This window comes from Ceratotherium simum, chromosome 8 (assembly GCF_057802395.1).
Source record: "Ceratotherium simum simum isolate JZ-2026a chromosome 8, ASM5780239v1, whole genome shotgun sequence".
Classification (NCBI taxonomy): Eukaryota; Metazoa; Chordata; class Mammalia; order Perissodactyla; family Rhinocerotidae; genus Ceratotherium; species Ceratotherium simum.
This window is the reverse complement of record NC_141907.1, coordinates 1114856-1137854: the sequence shown is the minus strand read 5'-3', so window position 1 is coordinate 1137854 and position 22999 is coordinate 1114856. Positions and strand designations below refer to the sequence as shown.

Here is a 22999-nt window from a genome sequence, read left to right as displayed (position 1 = left end):
GCGCAGCGCGCGCCGGAAGTCCTCGGGAGCCGCGCGTTGCCGACGGGTGGAGGGTCAGGGGTGCTCGCAGGCAGACGGTGACTGCGGGGCCTGCTGTCGCTTGGGCATCTCGTGTTCTGCTACGGACGGTAGACTGGGCGGAAAGGCCGGAGCCTGAGAGCCGCTCGCCCGGGCTTCGGTATGCCCAGCTGTAAAATAGGACCAGGTGTAGCGCCGCCCCCAGGCCGGGTCGTGAGGAGGAGCCGAACCTTCGCGAGGATTGTCGCGGCAGCTCACGACTTCGGGTCATGTGCGGAAAGCGGGAACTCCATGTCCCGTAGTGCCCCACGGGGCTCGATTTCTCACAGCGTCCTGCGCCGGCTTGACGGTGGGACTCCATCTCCCAGAGTGCTCCGCGGGCGGGGGAACTCCCATTCCCAGAGTGCCCCGCGGGCGAAGACCTCGTCTCCCAGAGTGCTCCACGGGAAATCCCATTTCCCAGAGTGCCCCGCGGGCGAAGACGTCGTCTCCCAGAGTGCTCCACGGGAACTCCGGTTTTCCAGAGTGCCCCGCAGGCGAGGACTCTATCTACCAAACGGCTTCGCGGGCCCCATCTCCCAGGGTGCCCCGCGCCCACCGGACCGGGAAGCTCGGGCCTGTTCCCCGCGCCGGGGGCGGCGGGTCTCGCCGACGGTTCCCGGCGGCGGCGCGATGGACAGCCCGGAGGTCACGTTCACGCTGGCCTACCTGGTGTTCGCCGTGTGCTTCGTGTTCACGCCCACCGAGTTCCACTCGGCCGGGCTCACGGTGCAGAACCTGCTGTCGGGCTGGCTGGGCAGCGAGGACGCCGCCTTCGTGCCCTACCACCTGCGCCGCACGGCTGCCACGCTGCTGTGCCACTCGCTGCTGCCGCTCGGTGCGCCGGCGGGGCCCGCTCGGGGGGCGGAGGCGGCCGCGCTGCGGGCTCCAGAGGCTGCCGGGCCGCAGGGTCACCTGTCTCGGAGAGTCGGGGAGGGCGCTCGGGGAGAAGCGGCCGACCCCGAGAGCGAGGCTGCGTCCGCCCGCCCGGCCGCTCGCAGGGAGCAGAAGAGCAGGCTCGGACCCCGGGGGGATGCTCGCCCGCCGGGGCAGGCGCGAGCGGTCACATGGGGTGGGGGGCAGTGCCCCGGAGAAGGGTCTGAGGGCGGGGGTCTGGGGAACAAGGTGGCCCTGCCCCAGGCCTTGGACAGTGGGCGTGGGAAGGGCAGGCCGAGGTAGCGACGCCAGGCGGGGTTGTTACATGTGCGGAGGCCGGGGAAGGCATGTGTGTGGCCGGCCCGCTCCGAAGTTGCCCAGGGGCCGTGCTGGGCAGTGACTCGGGGGCTAGCTGGGCTCTGGGGGTCGGGGTGTCAGCTGGGTGGACGGGGGACTGGCTGGAGAGTGGGGGAGCAGGCGGGGGTCCGGAGAACACGCAGGCGGAAGCAGGTCTGGGAGGGCAGGGGCGGTGGCCCTGCCTGCAGCTCTGTGGACACGGAGGAGTGTCAACCTGGCAGGCGCGCAGCAGCCTGGCCAGTGTGGGGAGCGGCAGGAGTGGCCTGGGGTGAGGCCGGCCGGTGCATGGGGGCTGCCTGCCTGCGGGGACGGCGCGCCGAGTGGAGCCCACGCCGGGATGGGGAGGGAGCTGGCGTGGTGAGTTGGTGGCCCATGTCTTATGGGCCGGGTGGTTGCTCTGCGTGGTGTTGCGGTAACCGCCTGGCTGCCTCCACAGAGCACCCAGCTCCCTGTGAGCAGGGCAGCCCATTAGCCCCGTGCCCAGGTGAGGAGCATGCGGCCTGGGGCCTGGGCTCCCCTGAGGGTGGCGGGTTGGCTTCTGCCCTGGAGCTGCCCTCCAGCTTCCTGGAGCCCGTGGGGGGCTGGGCCACCATCCGAGGAGGGGCAGGGACATCAGGACTTAGGGAGCAGAGTGATTCCAGGAGGCCACACCCAGAGGAGGAGGTGGAGCCTGGCCTTGTGGCTGGACACAGGGTCTTGTTTTGTTTTCCAACTTGTTTTGAAATGCCTTTTTTGGGAAACTTTGAGTCATATTTGTCGCTACATGATAAATTATCTTAAAATGTAGTGATTTCGCCAACAGCAAACATATCATTATTTTTGTGATCTCATAGCTGCCACTGCACCCCATTGCTATCTGCGTTATTCATTTTGAGTGCAAAGTGGCCTCAATCTGGCCAGCAGGGGCCCGGAGCTGGCTCCTGTGTTCTTGTGACAGCCCCCATCGTCTGGCACACGATGTCCCAGCCCTGGGATGGGTCACACTCAGAGGGGTGGGGTCAAGAGGCCAAGATCCCACTCTGTGGAGGGCAGCTGTGCATCTGGTGACACCAGATCATTGCATTTGTTGTTTTTCTAGTTCTTTTCAGTATTCTTATGTTGTGTAAAATCAAAGTAGCAAATTAAAAACGTTTTTCCCTTTTTTATGGGGTCACTGTCTGGGCCAAGGCTGATTTGGGCCAGCGTGGAGGCAAGTGAGGTTCACCTGCTCTGGGTGCCCTGGCCTCGCCCTGGGAGCTGACCAGGACAGAGGGCCAGGCCCAGGGTTGGGGACGAGAGGAACTTCCCTAGGAGGTACAGGGACAGCACTGTGGCCCTCACTGGGGGAGGACAGTGGCCTGGCAGTCCCGACCTTTGCTGAGACTCACTCTGTTGCTTGCAGGCTACTACGTAGGCATGTGCTTCGCAGCCTCAGAAAAGCAGCTCTACTCTCCGAGCCGGGCCCCAGAGGCCTGGCAGCTCTTCCTCCTGCTGGTGGTCACCCTGCCGACTGTCACCTGCACCCTGATCTATTACTGGTCCCGGGACCGGTGGGCCCGCCACCCACTGGCCCGTACCCTGGCCCTCTACGCCCTTCCGCAGTCGGACTGGCGGGCCGTTGCTTCCTCTGTCAACACCGAGTTCCGGCGGATCGACAAGTTTGCCACGGGGGCACCGGGAGCCCGTGTGATCGTGACAGACACCTGGGTGATGAAGGTGACCACGTACTGCGTGTATGTGGCCCAGCAGCAGGACGTGCATCTGACGGTGACGCAGTCGCAGCAGCACGAGCTCTCGCCGGACTCCAACTTGCCGGTGCAGCTCCTCACCATCCGCGTGGCCAGTGCCAGCCCTGCCGTGCGGGCCTTCGACATCCGGTAGGCATGCCCGAGGTCAGGTGGGGGTGAGCCAGCCAGTGCACAGGTTCCAGTCTTTGTGTCCCCCGGGAGGCGATGATGTGTGGAGCAGCCCCTGCAGCCATCCCTCCAGTGCCTCCCCCTCAGAGCCCCCACTGCACCCCCCAGGCCCCTCCCTGGCCCCCTCATCCCTTGCCCCCCTTGTGCCCCACAAGTACCCTTTCCTCTCTGTTTGTCCAAGCTCTTCTCTGAATCTGCCTTTTCAGCTTCTTTGGGGAGCATGTTGGGGACACTTGGTGGCTGTACAGGATGGAGGCTTGGTGGCTGCCTCAGCTCTGAGGTCTGGGTTCTAGCTGAGGTCTTGTGTCCCATTCCAGCTGAGCTCTTGAGACACGTTTTGGGCCTGCTGAGGGCCAGCCTTGCTGTGTTTCAGCTGCAGTTGGCCTGCCTTTTGTCTCTCCCTGCAGCCAGTGGGGTCAGGTGGGCAGTGCTGGGTCCATGGGCTCTGGCCTCAGGGCCATCTCTGTTGGCTGGTTTTCATCGGACAGCTGGGCTGTGCCTGAGTCCCCATGTTCTGTGTGTTTGTGGTGCCCTGGTCACCCTCGGGGCACAGCCTTGGCCTCCCTGCCACCTGCCCCAGGATCCGTGTCAGGCTGCCGGGAAATGATGGTCCTGCCCTGCCGAGGGGCCTCAGTCCAGCGGCTCCAGCCCAGCAGCCCCGCCTCCCTGCAGGCTGAACTCCACGGAGTACGGCGAGCTGTGTGAGAAGCTCCGGGCGCCCATCCGCAGCGCGGCCAACGTGGTCATCCACCAGAGCCTGGGTGACCTGTTCCTGGAGACGTTTGCCTCCCTGGTGGCGGTCAACCCGGCCTACTCGGTTCCCAGCAGCCAGGTGGGGGGCTGGGCAGGGGTGGGCGGGGTCCCATAGCCCAGCTCCTATGGGCCAGGTCCCTGGGGTGGTGGGGGGCCCCATGGGGTCATCTGGCCAGGCTCCCCGTGATCCCCTTGGCCCACCTGCAGGAGCTGGAGGCCTGCATTGGCTGCATGCAGACTCGTGCCAGTGTGAAGCTGGTGAAGACGTGCCAGGAGGCAGCTGAGGGCGAGTGCCAGCAGTGCTACTGCCGCCCCATGTGGTGTCTCACCTGCATGGGCAAGTGGTTCGCCAGCCGCCAGGACCCGCAGCACCCTGACACCTGGCTGGCCAGCCGCGTGCCCTGCCCCACCTGCCGTGCGCGTTTCTGCATCCTGGATGTGTGCGCCGTGCGCTGAGCTGGCCAGGCCCTGGCAAGGGAGCAGCCTTGGTCCAGGCCAGCCCTGCCAGGGTCCCCACAACTGCCTTGGGGAGCAGCCAGGCTCCCAGGCCCAGAGTTCTTCTCCCAGCGGGCAACTTGCCTCTGCTCTGAGGCTGTGGAAGTGCAAGGGCTCCTGTTTGGAAAGGAAGTTCCAGCTGAGGTCCTGGCACTGGCAGCAAGGAAGGTCTTGAGTACCTCTGCTTCCTTCACTCCCGTTTCTCTGGGTGGGGCTGTGCTGGGCACAGAGAACACAGCCTTGGGCCCATATCCAGAGCATTCTGGGCCTCCTGAGCTGTCTTCTGGGAGGTCCCAGTGTGTCTAACGTGAGCCATTTGCCTTATTTTTACGGAGCACACCTGCTCCTCAGTTACTCTTAGATCTAGATTCCTCTAAGATTTGGCCGAAGCCTTTCTTCCTGCTTCTGTCCCCAAGCCTGCTGCTGGCCCTGTGGTGTTCGCGCCCCCCGCCCCAGAGGCTGCTCTGAGCACTCAGGCAGAGCTTGCAGGTGGAGGGGGAGACCTGGGGTACTGCTCCCGGGTGAGAGCACTGCCTAGAGCTTCCCAGTGGCTGCAGCCAGCCAAGGGGTTGCTCTCTCCCCAGGGAGATCCTGGGCTTCCCCTCAGGGGCTGGGGGAAGGGCTGGCTGCTCTCAGCTGCTGCTCCCTTCCTGTGTGTTTCTGAGAGCCACCCACTCCTGGAGGGGCGTGCACTTACATCTGCTGCTGCCCCCATGGGTTCAGGGAAAGGCCAAGCCTCAGACTCTTGGCTGAGCGTGGGTATTGAGCTGAAGATCAAGTGCCACTGAGACAGCCTACATCCAGACAACAAGCCTGTTGGGACACAGCGCAGGGCTGGCCACAGCCCCCCAGGGTCCATCTGTTTCAGGAGGGGACATGCCCAGTGGTCAAGGTGTGGACAGGTGTCTTCCCAATTCCTGGTGGCACAGTTGGCCAGGGGAGGGCAGTGCCAGTCCCCAGCGCTGACATATGTGGCTGCTGGAGGGGCCCTTGCTTGGAGCCCTGAAACCTGTGGCCTTAAGCACTCTAAACCTGGCCATCCTAAGCAGGGCTGATGGACCCGGCTGGCCTGGATTGCCCAAGGCTGCACTGAACCCCAGGGAGTTGGGAGCGGAGAAGGCCCAGATTTGTGTGCCCGCAGGGTGCTCAGCAGATGAAGGCTGTCAGAGGGGCCAGCCAGGCGCCACCCCCAGCTTCAGCTTGGAGTTTTGGGTGCTGCCAAGGGAGGGCTGGGTCTGCGGTAATTTTTAGTACAAAAGAGTTATTTAGTTTTATGAAGATACACCTATTGCAGCAAAGCAATACATATTTAATAAAATGTTAGTCTGAACTTTATATTATCTCCAAACGGAATATTTTGGTTTTCTGATATTCGAGCTTTCGTAAAGAGGAAAAGCCAACTTAGAAGTGGCAGTGTCGTGCCCACTTCAACGTGTGCGTTCTGTTCAGAACCAGAAGGGAGACGGGTGCTCCAGGAAGTTCCCTGCTAATTTCCTAGCTGGGGCCGGCGTCTCAAGAAGCCCATTTCTGGGGCACCTGCGGGAGTGGGCGCACTGGGCCTGGGCCTGGGCCTGGTGTTCCGGTGAAGGGGCAGTGGCCAGGGCTCTGGGGGCGGGGTCCGTGAGCAGCGCTCAGGATGCAGGAGCCCGCGGGTGCGGGGCCTGCTGGTTGAGGCCTCCGGCCCCGTGCTCGCGGCCGTGTCCCCTGAGGTGCCGGGTGGCCTGGGTGGCCTAGGAGGGCAGCCACACCCGGCCGCCCGGGATCTCGGCCGGGGGAGCTCCTCGACAGCGCGCTCGCTGCCCCCACGTCGCTGCCAGACCCGAACGTTTTCAGGAAAGTGGTGCATATAACGGGCTGAAACACGACGGGCGGACTCGAGTTCTCTGCGGCTTCAGTGTTTGATTCTTGCCACTCGGGGCCTCGTCTCCTCTCTTCTGCACACGTTAGCATTTGACGGCATGAGGCCGGGCCAGGGGCCCGGGGATGCGGGGGCGGGGCCCCGGAGATCGCGGTGTCAGCGTGGGAGGCGGCGCCGGAAGCCGCGGGGGTGAGAACTGACGGAGCTCGCGGCGCGGGCATCTCCGCGCGAACAAGTTCCGGCCGAAGCTGAAGAGACAGCGCTGCGCGCGACCCGACGCTGCTCGCCTGCCTCCCCTTCCGGGTTCCCGGTTCCCGCCAGCGCGGAGACCGCCCCGCCGGGCCAGCCAATCGGAGCCCGCCCCTTCCTAACGCCCGCGGCGCGCGCGACCGAATCTCCCGCCAATACCCCTCCCCCGCCCGCGAAGGCGCGGCCGCCTCACGCCGGCGGGGCCCGCTTCTCTCGGCCTCCCCTCCGTCCCCGGCGGACGGCCCTCCGCCTTCCAGCGGCGGCGTCGGGGCTGCGGTCGCCCCGGCCCGGGCCGCCCGCGAGGCGCGCGGCGGCGCCTCCCCCGCGGTGGCCGATGGTCGCGCCCGGCCCGGCGCGCGGGCGCTGGGGGCGGGGCCCGCGGCGCATAAAGGCGGCCGGGGCGGGGCGCGCGCAGTCTGTCAGCGCCGGCGCCGCGAGGAGGCTGTCGCCCGCGCCCGGACCCCGCGCCCCGCCTCGGCCCGCGCGCGCCATGGCCTGCCGGCCGCGAAGCCCCGCGGTGCGGGAGCCGCTGCGACGGCGACGCCAGGTGAGGCCGGGCCGCGCGCCGGGGGGCGTCCGGGCGGGGCCGGGCGGGGGTCGGGGCCGGGCGGGGCCTCGGGGCCCGTCCGCCCCTGACGCGGCCTCTCGTCGGCAGCCCGCCGCCCCCCGCGAGATGGAGCCTCGGCCGGAAGCGCAGAGCCGACGGGAGGCGCAGGAAGCCGGAGGACGCCGAGGGCCCCGCGAGGCCGGCGGGCGACCGCAGACCCGACAGGTGGGCCCGGCCCGGCTCGTGCGCGGGCTCCGCCCCGGCCCGGCCGGCGAGGGGTCAGGCGATGCCCGGCGGGGCTCCCTCGGGCCGCCGCGGGCGGGGGAGGCGGGCATTGGGCCTTGGAGCAGTGTCGGCCTGTGGGTCACCCCCTCCCGACTAGTCCCGGCCTGGGGGTCAGCTCCCTCCCGACTAGTCCCGGCCTGGGGGTCAACCCCCTTCCGACTAGTCACGGCCTGGGGGTCACCCCCCTCCCGACTAGTCAAGTCCTGTGGATCATCTCCCTCCCCACTAGTCAAGGCCTGTGGGTCACCAGCCTCGCCTCCCGATTAGTCAAGGCCTGTGGGTCACCAGCAGACTAGTCAAGGCCTGTGGGTCACCCACCTCCCGACTAGTCAAGGCCTGTGGGTCACCAGCAGACTAGTCACGGCTGGTGGGTCACCCCCTTCCCGACTAGTCAAGGTGCTTGTGGGTCACACGTACACCTCTTCCCTAACTAGTCAGAAGCTGTGGGTCACCACCCCAGCTAGTCAAGACCTGTGGGCCACCTCCTCCCTACTAGTTAAGGCCTGTGGGTCACACGTACACCCCTTCCCTAACTAGTCAAGGCCTGTGGGTCACCACCAGACTAGTCAGGGTGCCTGTGTATCACTCCCCTGACTAGTCAAGGCGCCTGTGGGTCACTTCTCTTGAGTAGTCACAGCCTGTGGGTCACGTCCCAGATTAGTCAAGGCGCCTGTGGGTCACCACCCCGATCAGTCAAGGCTTGTGGGTTACCACCCTGACTAGGTCAAGGCCTGTGGGTCATCCTCCTGGCTAGTCAAGGCGCCTGTGGGTCACTCCTCTGACTAGCTAAGGCCTGTGGGTCACCACCCCGATTAGTTAAGGTGCCTATGTCTCACAACACTTGATTAGCTATGGCTCCTGTAGGTCATGCAATGACTAGTTAAGTCACCTGTGCCTCACAGTGCTGGGTTAGTTAAGGCACTTAGGGGTCACCACACCTGACTAGTTGAGGCACCTATATCTCACCATACTTGGCTAGTTAAGGCGCCTATGCCTCACAATGCTTGACTAGTCGTGGCATCTATGCTTCACAACACTTGACTAGTTAAGGTGCATATGCCTTACCACACGTGAATAGTTAAGGTGCCTGTGCCTCACCACGCTTAACTAGGTAAGGTGCTTGTGTGCCACGACGTGTCTGTGAGGTACTTGAGGATCCCGTGATGTATCCCAGTGATGGGTGTCAACAAATACGGGTCTCAATCTCAGTGAGTGAGCCCTACTATGTTCCAGGGACAGCATCATGAGCTACTGTAAACTTAGAATATTCTAATGTAGCTAGTCAGGTTCATTCTTTTTTTTTTTTTTTTTTAAACTTTTATTTTTCCTTCAAAGCCGCAGTAGATAGTTGTATGTCATAGTTGTACAGCCTTCTAGTTGCTGTACGTGGGACGCCGCCTCAGCATGACCGGAGAAGTGGTGCATCCGTGTGCGCCTGGGATCCGAACCCGGGCCGCCAGCAGCGGAGCGTGTGCACTTAACTGCTAAGCCACGGGGCCGGTCCCTAGTCAGGTTCATTCTTAACAGTCGACTTAGAGAAGTTAGGTATCTTACCAGAGTCACCAAAGGTGGACGCCAGGATGCAAACCCAGATTTAAGCTCCAGATCTGTCTTTCCATCCTCGTGCTCCCTAGGTACTTCCATTCTGATGAGCCTTTGTTGCGGCATTTATGTGTTTACTTGAGCATTTTCTAGGTTGGTCAGGGTGTTGGGGAGGTCAAGACACCTACCAAATGAGATTTCCATTTTTGTTGTGTCTGTACGCTAATGTGGGTGGGTCAGCAAGTCAGACAAGGTATTTCAGAGGGACACCGAGTGGCTGAAGAAAGAAGCAGGGGATCATGGTGGTGAAGGTTAGCGTGCTGTTCGGAGCCCATGGGCATTGAAGGCCTCGGTTGAGGGACCTTACGTTTGGTGACTGGGACGAAATGGGAGGTGGTCCCTGTGAGGATTCGCCTGCCAAGGCCCTCAGGTGGGGACATATTTGGCCTCTTTGGGACTGACTAGAGAGGGACGAGGGCAGGGGCAGCTAAGTTCAGGTGAAGGGAGTGGTGAAAAAGGTATGGTTCAGGTTAGACTTTTTTTTTTTTTTTTTTTTGTGAGGAAGATCAGCCCTGAGCTAACATCTGCCAATCCTCCTCTTTTTGCTGAGGAAGACTGGCCCTAGGCTAACATCCGTGCCCATCTTCCTCCACTTTATATGGGACGCCGCCTCAGCATGGCTTGACAAGTGGTGCGTCGGTGCACGCCCGGGATCCGAACCCAGGCTGCCAGCCGCGAAGTGTGCGCACTTAACCGCTACGCCACCGGGCTGCCCTCTCAGGATGGACTTTTTAAAGCAGGACTCGTAGTACTTGCTGTTGGGTTGGGGGGTGCAGAGAGGAGTCATGGATGACTCCAGTTTTTTAGGCCTAAACACCTTTGTTGCTTGTGGAACCATTTGCCAAGATGAAGGGAATGGGGATGGAGCAGACCTGGCACGGGGAAGGAATCAGTGGATAGGCTTAAGAAACTTCTCAGACGAGCAAGAGAAGATATGAAGAAATTAATGGGGTCTAAGAGTCTTAATGGAGGAGACCACTCCTGTTAGGCACAGATGTGAATTATCAGCATATAAATGTGAGTTATCAGCATATATGGATGGCTTTTAAAGATTGAGACTAGGTGAGATTATCTGGGAGGAGGTGTGAGTGTAGGAGAGGGCCTAGACAGCCCTGGGGATAGATGTGAAGAGAAGGTAATCAAACATTGTCATTGAGATGGAGTTCTGAGTCCTCCAGTGGTCTCCCATTATCTGAAGATAAAATGTTAAATCCTTATATTGCCTTAAAAGTCCTTTGTATCCCCACAAGTACTCCTCTAGCTCACCAGTCAGCCACCTGGGCCTCCTTATTCTAACATGGCAGGAATGCTCGTGTCCTAGGCCCTTTGCACCTGCTGTTTGCTCTGTGCATAATACTTTTCTCCCTGCAATCCCTTGTGATGAGTGGGGAACGCATGCAGGTACCTGCTGAGTAGAGCCAGCTACACCTCCATCACGGTGTCCAAGAAGTGGTCCCTTTGGAGGGAGGTTGGTTCAGTGTGTAAAATAGTTGTTTTCCGTTTGAGCAATTTCCCCAAAAGTACTCTTGTTCTAGGTTAGGGTAGGTTGGTGAATATAATCTGCCTAATCTAAGAAATGGGTTTTAGTTCCACCAAAAGTATTGTCTATTATACTAGGAAATACGAGATGTTGCAAAAGCTTGTTTGTAAGCACCTTGTAAAAGTTTAGGAATCTGTCGTGCTGGGAGACCCAGACCTGAACCTCGTGAAACCTAGGGAGGATGTTGATGTCCATCCATGGACAGGCCTGCATTCGGTTCTCCTCTGTATCTGCAACACAATTTATTGAGTCAGTTTAGCCTTTGGTTCATTAATTTGCTTTCAGACTGCCAACTAGTTTTCGACTCTGGAAATTTACTTTTAGAAATCCAATTTGAGTTTCTCTGGGTGGGGTAACCATAAGGGAAGAAATGATAATTATATAAAAGGATTATTCATTTGCTACTGCAATTGCATTTTCAAGGCATGCCATTTGGTAGCTGGAAAATATAAGGTTGCTTACTGTAGCAGTTGAAGTTAGTGCCTAGTTCTGATACACCAGTGGTGGCCAATAGAAAATTGAGGAAAGATAAAGATATAAGTTTACATTTAATCTCTAAATAACAGACATACCAGCAATTCTGAGTGCTAGAATTCTTGGCATCAAGCCTTACGTTTCAAGTTGCCTGATGTTGACTAAGGATTTCCTTGAGCTCTAGATAAAACTGAGCTCCTAGATTAAATTGAACCCAACTTTGGTGAGGAGGTACCTGTACCAGTAGACTAAGTCCTAATGCAGTAAGGACTCTGATGTATATTCTTACCCCCCCCCGTTTTAATTACAACATGATATATTCTGAATCATTAATTGTGTGCCTCTAGAAATAAATAGTAGCCACTATTTAATACATAAATAGCATTTAATGTGTGTTATCTGAAATCTTTTTTAAAATCCTGAAAAAAATAACTTCTCATTTTGAAAATAAAAGAACAAGTTGTATTAGGCACCTTTTTTGGTGCTGATGAAATCTCATTGACTTTGTCTGCCTTTCCCCCCAGTGGACTGTGTCTTCATGATTTAGCCAACGCCGGCACATGGTGGGTGCACAGAAGTAGTTTATTGAATGAAGCCCAGAGAGGCTTTCAGTGAATTGCCCAAACTCAGTGAGCTAATAAGTTACGGAGCAGAGATTACCCCAGAGCCTATTCCCTTAGCACTCTTCAAACAATCTCTGAACGTTTCTTGATGTATGATTTGAAAGGAAACTGAAAGTATGTGTCATGGTTCCAGTGTGCATTTTCATTTTATTGCAGCTTTACCACTCCTGAAGGCCCTAAGCCCAGTTCTAGATGTTCAGATTGGGCAAGTGCAGTTGAAGAAGACGAGATGAGGACCAGAGTTAACAAAGAAATTGCAAGGTATACATTTCAGATCACTTTGAAATGTTATCCCTGGTGTTTTTAATTATATATTAAATTCGAGGTTTGTCTTAGAGCAGTAGTTCTTGAAGGTCTGGTCCCCAGACCAGCAACGTCAGCAGCTCCTGGGAACTTCTTAGAAATGCAGATTCTCAGGCCCCACCCCAGGCCTCCTGAATGGGAAACTCCACTTGGGGCCCAGCCATGTTTTAAGAATCCTTCCAGAGATGAGTGTGCGCACTGAAGTTTGAGGACCCCTTTCTTAGTGATTGTCCTTTCGAGATGGCGGTGGGTGGGAGGTGGTACTGCTGGGTTGCGGAGAGCTACCGTGATGTGCTCTAACCTACCGTGCTGGGTGCTCCCACCCCAGCAAAGCGCGGGGAGGTGCTCTACTCAGAGCACACTCTTAACTGATACCTGGCTCAGGTAACAGCTCGGAAATGCCAGAGCGCTGGAAGGGCTCCCTAACTTGGGGTCGGTGAACCCCTTGTAGTTGTACCCAAAGTTGTTGTGTGTATCCAAGTTCTCGTATCCAAGTTCTCACCAACTCCAAGCCACTTCCTTGACTCATTACAGTTCAGATGATACAGCCGTAACCACTGCTTATCTCCCTCGATTACATTCTTGTATTTTTTAGGCTTTTCTCCCATTTGATAGATGCCATCCAACCCAGCTGAATGAACTTTGAGTTAAAATATTGTGGCTCATAATTAGTTGAAGTATGTTGAACCGACTTGGTTAGTTCTTAATTCGGATGAGAAAATGTGTCCTCAGTGTCAGCAGGGAGGCAGGGCCAGACTGCCTGCTCCATCTCTGCTGTAGGTGGTAGTATTTATACCTGCCTCCTTTGGAAAGGCACAGGCACACATGGGGGTTGGTTATGACCACTCAAGGGGCCACTTAATTTCTTCTAGGCATCAAATGTATGTGTGTGGGTGGGTAGTACACCTGGATAGAAAAAGTGGACTGGGAGTTGACACATGGGCTCCAGTGTTTTGATTGAGTTTTATTTACCTGGATCTTGATTTTCTCAACTGTGAAGTGAGGATGTTTGACTTGGTCTATGCATTTTCTGTGTTCTGCTCACAAGGCTTATAACCACTTTCCATATACCTATCTGTCCTGACCCCTCTTTTCTTCCTCATTTGTCTCTGAAAATTGTCCTACTTTGCAAAATAGGCCTGCTCTGTTTTGGGTCACTCTGTTGATCACATCCTTTCTGATGGAAAGCTGCTGCTTTTAGTAAGACCCAGGTGATTTGACCTGCTGAAGACCGTGGTCTGCTTTACTTCCCACCAGGAAGAGGGGTGTGAGAATTGAGCTCACTATACTTCAAGGAGGATAACACGCACTACACACCAGCTGTCTGAAAATTTGAAGATAGGTTTCTCGTACCTGAAGCCAGTCTTTTTCAGTGAGGTCCCAGAGACCATGAAGCCCTACAGAAAATGATTTGAGGGACTAGTTTCTCAGTTCTCACAGGATGGTATATTATCAATGCTATTCTAGATACACAGGAAATAAATAAGTTCCTTACCTTCTGGTGTCCAGACTGCACTGGGATGCCACAGCAAATGTGAGAGAAGGGCGAGAATTGGAGATTTTTGAAGGAGACACAGTGATCTGTGACATCTTTTAGACACTTACATGAACTTCCAGCTTGAGATGGTTCATGGTTTCACTGTTAGCTTGCACTGTGCTTGTTTTGGTGACATACCTTGGCAAAGCTGGGTTTTGGTAGTTGCTGTGATAGAAAGCAAATGCCTTGTGAAATCCATGAGGAACGAGATGGGCTGGGGGTGTTCAGTCTCTTTCCAAGATTGGAGAAGGTGAGCAGTGCCCAACAGGCACACATGTCCCATTAGTAAGTAATTGTGGTATTATAAATAAACATTTTTTATTTCAACTTATGTTTATTTTTTTCAAAAGGCTGCAGGGTTTTGAGGGTGTAAATCTCTCTGTTGTTTGGATCGCACTACTTGAACTGAAACTTAGCGGTTTCTTCGGCCTAGAGAACCTCTGCGTTACGTACACTGGTACCTGAGGGCATTGACGTAGGAGTTTTCTGTCAGAACCTGGTTGCTTTAAGCACTTCATATGATCTTGGCAAATAACCTTTATCTTTTTATAAAAGGAAGTGACTGAGTGAGGTTGAAAATACAGTCATGTGTCACTTAACGTTTTGAGAAATGCATTGTTAGGTGATTTTGTCATTGTGTGAACATCATAGTCTGTACTTAAACAGTCTAGATGGTATAGCCTACTACACACCTAGATTACATGGTACTAATCTAATGGGACCACAGTCATATATGTGATCTGTTGTTGACCAAAACATCATTATGCAACACGTGACTGTAAAAGAAACAACATGCTGTTACTCTAATCCATTTACCCAGACCACACTGTTCAGGAAGAAGGCTTTATTCCTTGTGGCTATCTTTTAGCTCTAAAAGCATTAAGTGTTAAGTTTTTTATAGCTTTTTAAAAACAGCAACATTTATTTTGTTGTCAGATATAAAAGAAAACTCCTCATAAATGATTTTGGAAGAGAGAGAAAATCATCATCAGGAAGGTAAATGCCATGTAAATGTTTCTTTTCTAATTGTGAACGTGAGATACTGACTGTCTCAATAGCACTTACTGACTGATTAGTCTGTTCTTCACTGATTTGAAATATTGTATCATGTACTAAATTCCCCTGTGTACAAAGATTGTAGACTGTTCTGGGGTTAATATGGGTTGGAATCTAGAGGACAAATACTCCTTCATTATTGTTTCAACATTTTCTTTCATAATGATCTTAATTGTGAGGCTTATTCTGTTGTTAATTTCATTTTCTTCAGTTCTGATTCGAAGGAGTCTGTGTCTTCAGTGCCAGCCGACTTAGAGACAGATGAAAGTGTCCTGATGAGAAGACAGAAACAGATCAACTATGGAAAGAATACCATTGCCTATGATCGCTATATTAAAGAAGTCCCAAGGTAGTCTTGTCTCATTGGCATGTCTTGATCAAGTCTTGTGGCATTGCAGTCTAAAGAGTTGCTTGTATGGTAAATCTGATTCTGGGAATAGTTCACACCTGCTAAGAACTGTTTATTAATGACTTTCAGGAGCTTGTGTAAATAAAGAATGGATTGGTGACTGAAAAACCAAGGACATGAAGATAAAAATAACATTTTCATAATTTAGAATGTTAGGTAATATTTCTCAGGACTCATAGCAGTCTTGTAAATGGAAAGTTATTACAATATGTGATGGGAAAACAGTCAAGTTTAAGTCACATATTGTAAAGATCTTACTGGAGAAAAAAATGAGCATTGCCCCATTTTGCACAGGAAGCAGGCTCTTGCCTATCCTGCTTCCTCACACACACAGAAGGGTGCAGAGAAAGTTTTAGAGAGTACATCAGCTTCTTGACAGAACTGGGATTCAATTGTACTTTTGTGGAGCACAGATTGCAAAAGAATAGTAGAGTCAAAGAGGTAGTGCTTTTTTATACATGACTTTGCTCGTTTTGTAGAATATCAGTTGATTGAGAACTTTTTTATTTATTTATTTATTTATTTATTTATTTATTTATTTATTTATTTATTTATTTGTGAGGAAGATCAGCCCTGAGCTAACATCCATGCTAATCCTCTTTTTTTTGCTGAGGAAGACCGGCTCTGAGCTAACTTCTGTTGCCAATCCTCCTCTTTTTTTTTTCCCCAAAGCCCCAGTAGATAGTTGTATGTCATAACTCCACGTCTTTCTAGTTGCTGTGTGTGGCCTCAGCACGGCCGGAGAAGCGGTGTGTTGGTGCGCGCCTGGGATCCGAACCTGGGCTGTCAGTAGCGGAGTGCAAGCACTTAACCGCTAAGCCATGGGGCCGGCCCCGAGAACTTTTTAATAACACTAATCTCACAGTTTGGTTAATCTTCAAGCTAATGTATAAATGTGAATGGCGTGTGCTAGGGTAATCTTCCTCTCTCCCACAGACACCTTCGACAGCCTGGCATTCATCCCAAGACCCCCAACAAATTTAAGAAGTATAGTCGACGATCGTGGGACCAGCAAATCAAACTCTGGAAGGTGGCTCTGCATTTTTGGGATCCTCCAGCTGAAGGAGGATGTGATTCGCAAGAAATGTATGTTTTCATTGCATTCTTGTCCTCTACTTCTGTGAGTCGTGCAGTGACTGAAGTAGGTCTGTCACTTGTGTGGCAGGTTATTGTGGTATGAAGTCCTCCTGGGAATTCTAAGGGAGCAGAGCAGGCAGTTGTCACAACTTCATGTCCGTTTTCTCTGTGCACAAGTGTGTAAAGCTGGATGGGTGGGCTCTGGGATAGGCTACAGGGAGGAGTGTGCTTTCTGGATTCAATTTACTTTTTGTAGCTAGAAACAATAGAGCTTAATAAACCTAGAAATAAGTGGGTTTTTGTTGTTTTTTAAGATAAATATTCTAAAAAGTATTGGAGTAATTTATGTTGAACTGTGAAATGAAAGTTCTTTTTTTAATGAAGGAAGGCTTTTATCTTTTCCCTATTGGTTTTTAAATTTGTGCCTAGTTGGAAAGATCTCAGGCCTGAATTTTTGCCACACGGTTGGGATGCCAGTTAAACAGGGAGGTAGGGAGAATAGTCTTGCACTTGGCTCCCTCTGTGTGGTTCTTTCTCGTCTCCTCTCTTGACCTGAGCCTCTCCCTCCCTCAGAGACGTGTTTATTCATTCAACAAATAATGCTTTGTGCTGGGGAAACTTATTAGAAACTGTCCTTTTGGAAGCAGTTCCTAACATCGTTTTACAAATTTGGCCTCACAGATGTCATACCGATTTTTTTCCAGTGTGACACTATTGTCCCATTCTCTTTATGAGGAGAAAATTGGGAAAATGAGTGATGATGTGTACTATGGTTTGTTGCAGTGTTCATCCCCCCCCAAAATTGGTCTTATTATTGATGCTTCTACTTAGAAGGATGCTCGTGGATGTGTATAAGTAGTTTCTCCACAGTTGAGAATGGGCTAGTTGTGGTGTGCTCTGAATCAGGCAAATGTTTTCGCCTGCAGTAACTGCCTTCCAGCTTGGCCTCTGCGATGACACGCAGGGTTTAGGTGTGGCACGTGGAGAGTCACCGAAAGCTGTCCCGTCCCTCAGAGCAGAGGAGACACCTGTCAGTTTCCTCACAGGGCAGCCTGGTGTTGGTGTTACCTGTGTCGATGGACAGACTTGGAGGACTTCCCTGTATCCCGTGTCTCCTGGCTTTGTCAAGTGGTGACTGACATGCCTGTTTGACTTTGCAGACATCCTGTAGACCTCGGGGAAATGGAGATGGAATCTGTGGAAAGCAGCTCCGAGTCCCAAGTGAGCTCTCAGGATAACTTCGTAAGTACCTTTCCTTGGTTCTGTCTCATAACATGAGGTGCTTCATATTAATTGTTGACAACATATGCCACTTTATAAACTGAAGTTTAAGCTGAAGTTTGATTCTAATGCTTATGAAAAAGGGGCTCCTTACCCCCTTTCTTACGTCGTTGAAATACCAGATTTGATGGAGTTCCTAGGTAGTGGCCTTAATTTAGGTTTTTGGTTCGATCCAACTAATCACTCCTACCGTTTTCATTTACAGGTAAAAAGCTTTTTCCCCTCTGGTTCCAGCGTCTACACAGGCGATGTCACTGGCATTAATTTTAGGCTGTATACAATTTGTGCTGGTGAATTGCTAGTATAGGAATCATCTGCTAACTGTATTATATAAAGGAATGCTTTGGGCCCAGGAGTTTTCCTTACATTTGCCAATTTAAAAAATTACATGTTTTTGAGAAAAAACCTAAAAGATTAAAAGCAATATACAAAATTGTATCGTCTCCAATTCTGTAGTTATTGGATGCACGATCTTCCAGACTTTTCTGCATGTGTACAAGCAAATACACATCAGCAGTTTACAATAAAAGGATCCTTTTATAAAAGAGACCACCCCAATATTTGCATATGGAAATATCCAGCATGTTCAGTGAAAAAATAGGTTAAAAACTAGAAAACATAAATATTTGTTGTGAAGTACTCATGCTTTATATAAGATCATCTTGTACTGTGTTCGAATGGTTCAGAAGCATATAAAGGTTTATAGTTGTGTTTTCCTGCCATCCTTTAATCTGTGTCACCCCTGCTAAGCCTGGTACGTGTCCTTCCAGTCTTGTGGACCATCTGCACACCACACACTCTTTTGTTGCTGACAGTATGTTACTGAGAGGTTAGAAGTAACATAAATGTCCAGCGGTAGGGGAGTGGTAAAATTATGTTACTGTCATAGGGAATACAACTGTTACAGATTGGTTTCGAAGACTAGTGACATGGGAGAATTGTTGGGGTAAGTAAAAAGAGGATATTTAATGAGAGGATGACCGGTTTTGTGGATATTTACACATAGGCATGACTAAAAAGAAACCCATGAAGATCTCAGCAGGTTGTATCCTTAGTGTGGATTAAGAGTAAGCCTTGTCCCATCTCAAGAAACAGATTCTGTACGTGCCCCTTGCAGTATCAGAAGTTAGAGGGAGATGCGCAGGCCTAGGGGACCAGGGAGGGGAGAAGAGACTGCACAGGTGCATACAGGGAGCCAGACGATGAAGATTAGAGACGGGGGTCCTGGTGGGAGGTCCTGGGGGCAGCCAAGGAGAGGTGGGGCTCAGAGATGGCTGGATGTGCAGGAGGGAGAAGAGAAGGCTGGGCGCAAACATGTTTAGTGCAACGGACACCTAGTGGACAGACCGTCTGTTGCGGTGTGTGTTCCTTAACCACTCAGAAGCAAGCTTCACCGCTAAACTACTGCACACAGCCACAGTATAATTATTGTGCCCAAGAAATGTAACACTGATAAAGCACTGCTGTCTAATAAACAGTCCATATTCAGGTTTGTCAGTTGTCCCAATAATGTCCTTTTTACAGGTCTTTTTTGATCCAAAATTTAATCACGGATTACATGTTTAAAGGGCCGTGTCTCTTAAATTTCCTTTAGCTTAGAATAGTTTTCCTGCCTCTCCCCCCATGACATTGTGTTTTTTTTTGAGGAGTTCAGGCTAGCTTTTGTAAAGCAGAATGTTCCTCAATTGGGAGTTGTCGTATTGTTTCCTTAAAGATTAGATTCAGGATGAACAATAGGAGCAAGAGTATGACAGTGGAGATCAGTTTGTCCCACTGTTGGTGATGTTAAATTTATAACATGATTGGAGGGGTATCAACCAGATTTCGCTATTCTAAAAATAGGAAATTTCTTTAAACATTCATTTAAAACTTGGGTTTTAGTTGGTATAAACATACTTCATCTGGTTTAAACTCCGTAAGTGGTAAACTAACATTTGAATATGAGACCTTTCAGTTAAACTTTTTTATTTATTTATTTTTTTCCCCCAAAACCCCAGTAGATAGTTGTATGTCATAGCTGCACATCCTTCTAGTCGCTGTATGTGGGACGCGGCCTCAGCATGGCCGGAGAAGCTGTGCGTCGGTGTGCGCCCGGGATCCGAACCTGGGCTGCCAGCAGTGGAGCGCACGCACTTAACCGCTAAGCCACGGGGCCGGCCCTCAGTTAAACTTTTTTAATGAAAAAAGCAAAACCTGTTCATTAAAGCAATCCAGAAACATATTAAACACTGTCACCTCCTGTCTTGAGAGTCACTGTTCAGTTTTGCCTAGCCTTTTAACATTCCTTCTCTGCTTATAAAAGGTGTACGTGTTTTTATACAGGGCCTCGTAAATAGTACATACAGTCCCTTTGGCAGTATAATCATTAGGATCCCTCCCGATTACAAGTGAATGCACAGACTTTGACGTGCATTCTCTCACGTGATTCCCAGAAGTTGTGTGGTGTAGGAAGTGGCTCCCGTTTTTGAGGTGAGGTGGGCGTGGCCCCAGTGCTAGAGCTGAGGCAGATCTTCCTCAGTGGGTGAGCGGGTGCTCAGTGGTTTGATGTGATTCTGCTTCACGAGTCCCAGAGGATGGTGGTGTGCATCTGGTCCACACAGCAGCTCCTGTTCCAGTTGAATGGCTGTGGCTCAGAGGCCTTAAAGGGTCAATTGGCTTCTCATTGTGGAGGGTGAGGGGCGGTGTTTGGTGGGTAGAGTTTGACACATCTAGCTGAAATAAAGTTTGATGTTATCTTTGAATTTTAATTAGCTAATTGTTTTGAATTCTCTGTCGTGAGTGTTCCAGCATTCATAGACCTTTGCTGGTGATGATCAGTCTTAGTCCTATAGTACTCTGGGCATAGGAAGAGGCATTCGCTCCTTCGGTAGGAGTTAGCAGCTTTGTGCTCAGTTCCACCCGTATGTCTGTGGAACTAGCCATGACCTATGCTTCTGTTTTCTAGGATGTGTACTCGGGCACACCCACCAAAGTTAGACATGTGGACTGCCAAGTGGGAGACGAGTTTGATTTGGAAGCTTGTCTAACTGAACCCTTGAAAGACTTCCCAGCCATGAGCTAACTGGTGCCACCTGGAGGCCACTGAAAGCAAGAGTCGCCTCCACCTGTCCAGGTGGAGGGCCAGCTAAGCATGCGTCGTACATTGTTAACTGGATGGTTTCTGTTAATAGTTCATTATCTCACGGTGAATTGTTATTCTTGCCTTATTTTCTTAAGAAACATTAATTTTATGTATAGTGAGTGTATTTTGCATGTTTTAACTTGTAAATGGAACTAAATCCAAGCAAAATTTAACCTGAAGCAATCTTGCAACAAACTTAATTGCTTAATCCCTACCATCTTTTAAGTTAGCCTGACCAAGCATACTTTAACTGGTGTTCCATGAGTATTTTAGACATTAAGTTCCCACTTGTCAGATGGCTGGTTTGCGTTTAACCATATGTTCATGGGACCAAACTAGCATCAGCTTTCTTTAAAGTATTCTCAGAATCAGATACCTTTAGTATCTTTATGGAAACTTAATTTTTGGCTTTTGTCAGTATGTCTAGATGGGTTGTTTTCCTCAGACAGAGCACTGAATAGTCAAAGGTATTAAATTGAGCTAAGTTAATGGATTTTATGTAAGTTATACAGTCTTAATTTGGTACTTGTAAATAGCACTAAGTCGGCCTTCTACCTATAATTCTCCAAGAGTTAAGGCAGCAGAAGGATTTAGTAAGAACTTTTTTTTTTACAATCAGTTAATTTACCATGTAAAATTGCTGTAAATGATAATGTGTACAGGTTTCTGTTCAAATATTCAATTGTAAACTTCTTGTTAAGACTGTTATGTTTCTATCGCTTTTGTATGGAATGACATTGCAAAAATAAAAAGAAAAGAACCTTCTTTAACTGATTTATTACATTGCCAGATAGGCCAACTGCCACGATAATTCTTGTGTTTGGAGGATTCGAGTAAGCATCTGACCTTATCATGTGGCACTGGAGAGGATGGTACACGGTGGTAAAAGAATCATGACCCAGACTGGTTCAACCCCACCCCACCCTGTGAGGAGGACCTCATTTGATAGGTTTGGAGCTCTGATGTGGGATCTTGGTCAGCCTGGAGCCAGATCCAGATCTCGTGTCGGTGTGGGGCCCAGCCACATTTAGTGTGTGCTTTCCTTAGACCCAGGGTCTCCTGGTTGAAGAAAGTGTGTGCCTAGCAGACTCACAGGAAGCCAGGGACCTAGGTTTGATGCCTATTGAGCAACTGGGGTGACAGGGCCTTTCCCCGTCTCCTGAGACACCAGGGCTGCACGGTCTACCCTGGAGCAGAGTGAGCATTGGACCTGGGTCCTGAGGGGCCTGCCCTGCCCATGGTGTGTCTTCCATAGTCATACACTTGGACCCTCGCAGCTCTCCTGCGGATATTGCCACCAGCCCACAGCCACGGCCACACACCTCAAGGCTGCTCCCTCAGAAGTGATGCTGAACTTGCTTCAAGCAAAGGGTGAGCTTTGGCAGCTTAGTTTAAGGTGTTTTGAAAGGGCAGACACCCTTTCTTGCTTACTTAACACGTTTGTTGAGCTCGTACTACGTCAGGCAGTCTGGTAGTCACTGGGGACATGGAGGAGACGGAGTGTCCCAAGGTCTGCGGTCACACACCAGTGGGGACGGAAGACAGTACACATGCTGTCAGGTTAAAAGATAAGAGTAGAGAAGGGTGTGGGGCATGGGGAGTAACTGGGTGCTGGGAGGTGGCCATTTTTTGCAGGTCGATTGGGAGGTGCCTCATAAGGCAGCATTGAGCAGACATGTGCTGTTGGGGAAGAACATTCACCCCAGGTGGCAGCAAGTGCAAAGGCCCTGAAGTGGGAGTATGAGTGTCGACTGCCGACCAAATCCTCAAGTGGGGGAGACACTGTAGCCGGGCGGTGGGCAGGAGCCGAAAGGACCTTGGAAAGCTTGAAGAGCTGTGAGGAAAGTGCTAGTGGATGCCTCGGGGGCTTTGAGGAGACTGCCAATGAGGGTTGGTGGGAAGGTGTGGGAATACTGGAAACGGGACCAGAGCGGGTCCTTGCTAAGTAGTGACAGAAAGTTGAGCAGAACTGTTGCACGCAGTGTGCTGGTGGCAAACTGACTAATGGACTGGGTGATGTGGGTGAGATTTCTAGGCAGAGCGTTGTTACCTCTGGCTTCCTGCTGCTTATCCTAGAAGGCAAGAGTAGAATGCAATCTATACAGAAACTGAAATATAATACTATACACCTGAAATGTACACAATGTTAAAAGCCAATATGACCGTAATAAAAAAAAATTAGAATAGTAATATAAAAAAATTGTGGAAGTACTGTGGTGATGGTTGCACAAAATTGTGAATGTAATTAATGCCACTGAATGGTACATTTAAAAGTTTAAAATGGCAAAATTTCTGTTACATGTTTTGCTACAAAAAGATAAATAAAAGGCGAGAGTAGAGAGAGAAGCTAAAGGAAAGACTAACGTGAAGGAGTGGCACTTTAATGGTCTCACTTATTCTCAGCCTTTCCAGATGGCAAAAAAGGCTAACATAAGAAATGGCTTCAGAGCAAAGATCAAATCCAGAGGACGGCCAGGAAGATGTGATCTGTAATGAAGCTGAGGCCATGGATATAAGATGCTGTGTTAAGAACTTAGGACATTGGCAGCCTTTCCATCTAACAGTAGGGCTTCTAACAAGCTGAAGAGCTTGTCCCTCAGTAGA

The 22999-nt window shown here is 51.5% G+C and overlaps 2 protein-coding genes across 4 annotated transcripts; both read left to right on the top strand.

The window, feature by feature from the left end:
• Positions 1–33: 33 nt before the first annotated feature.
• On the top strand, positions 34–5768 carry TMEM129 (transmembrane protein 129, E3 ubiquitin ligase). Of its 3 annotated transcripts, XM_004432213.3 has the most exons (4): positions 39–895; positions 2672–3146; positions 3858–4017; positions 4146–5768. In XM_004432213.3, exons 1-4 carry the CDS (start codon positions 181–183, stop codon positions 4392–4394), a joined length of 1599 nt encoding a protein of 532 aa, XP_004432270.2. In that variant the 5' UTR covers positions 39–180; the 3' UTR covers positions 4395–5768. The 3 variants fall into 3 exon arrangements, with proteins under 3 accessions (XP_087290913.1, XP_087290912.1, XP_004432270.2); XM_087434787.1 differs by lacking the exon at positions 4146–5768 and having other exon boundaries at positions 34–895; positions 3766–4009; XM_087434786.1 differs by lacking the exon at positions 4146–5768 and having other exon boundaries at positions 34–895; positions 3739–4009.
• A 1247-nt stretch (positions 5769–7015) lies between these two features.
• SLBP (stem-loop histone mRNA binding protein) lies at positions 7016–21160 on the top strand. Its single transcript, XM_087434788.1, is given in 9 exon segments — positions 7016–7056; positions 7058–7087; positions 7196–7312; positions 11768–11872; positions 14388–14447; positions 14719–14856; positions 15853–16002; positions 17154–17235; positions 20219–21160. Coding segments are annotated over 9 exon segments (825 nt in total). The 5' UTR covers positions 7016–7030; the 3' UTR covers positions 20336–21160.
• Positions 21161–22999: the final 1839 nt, after the last annotated feature.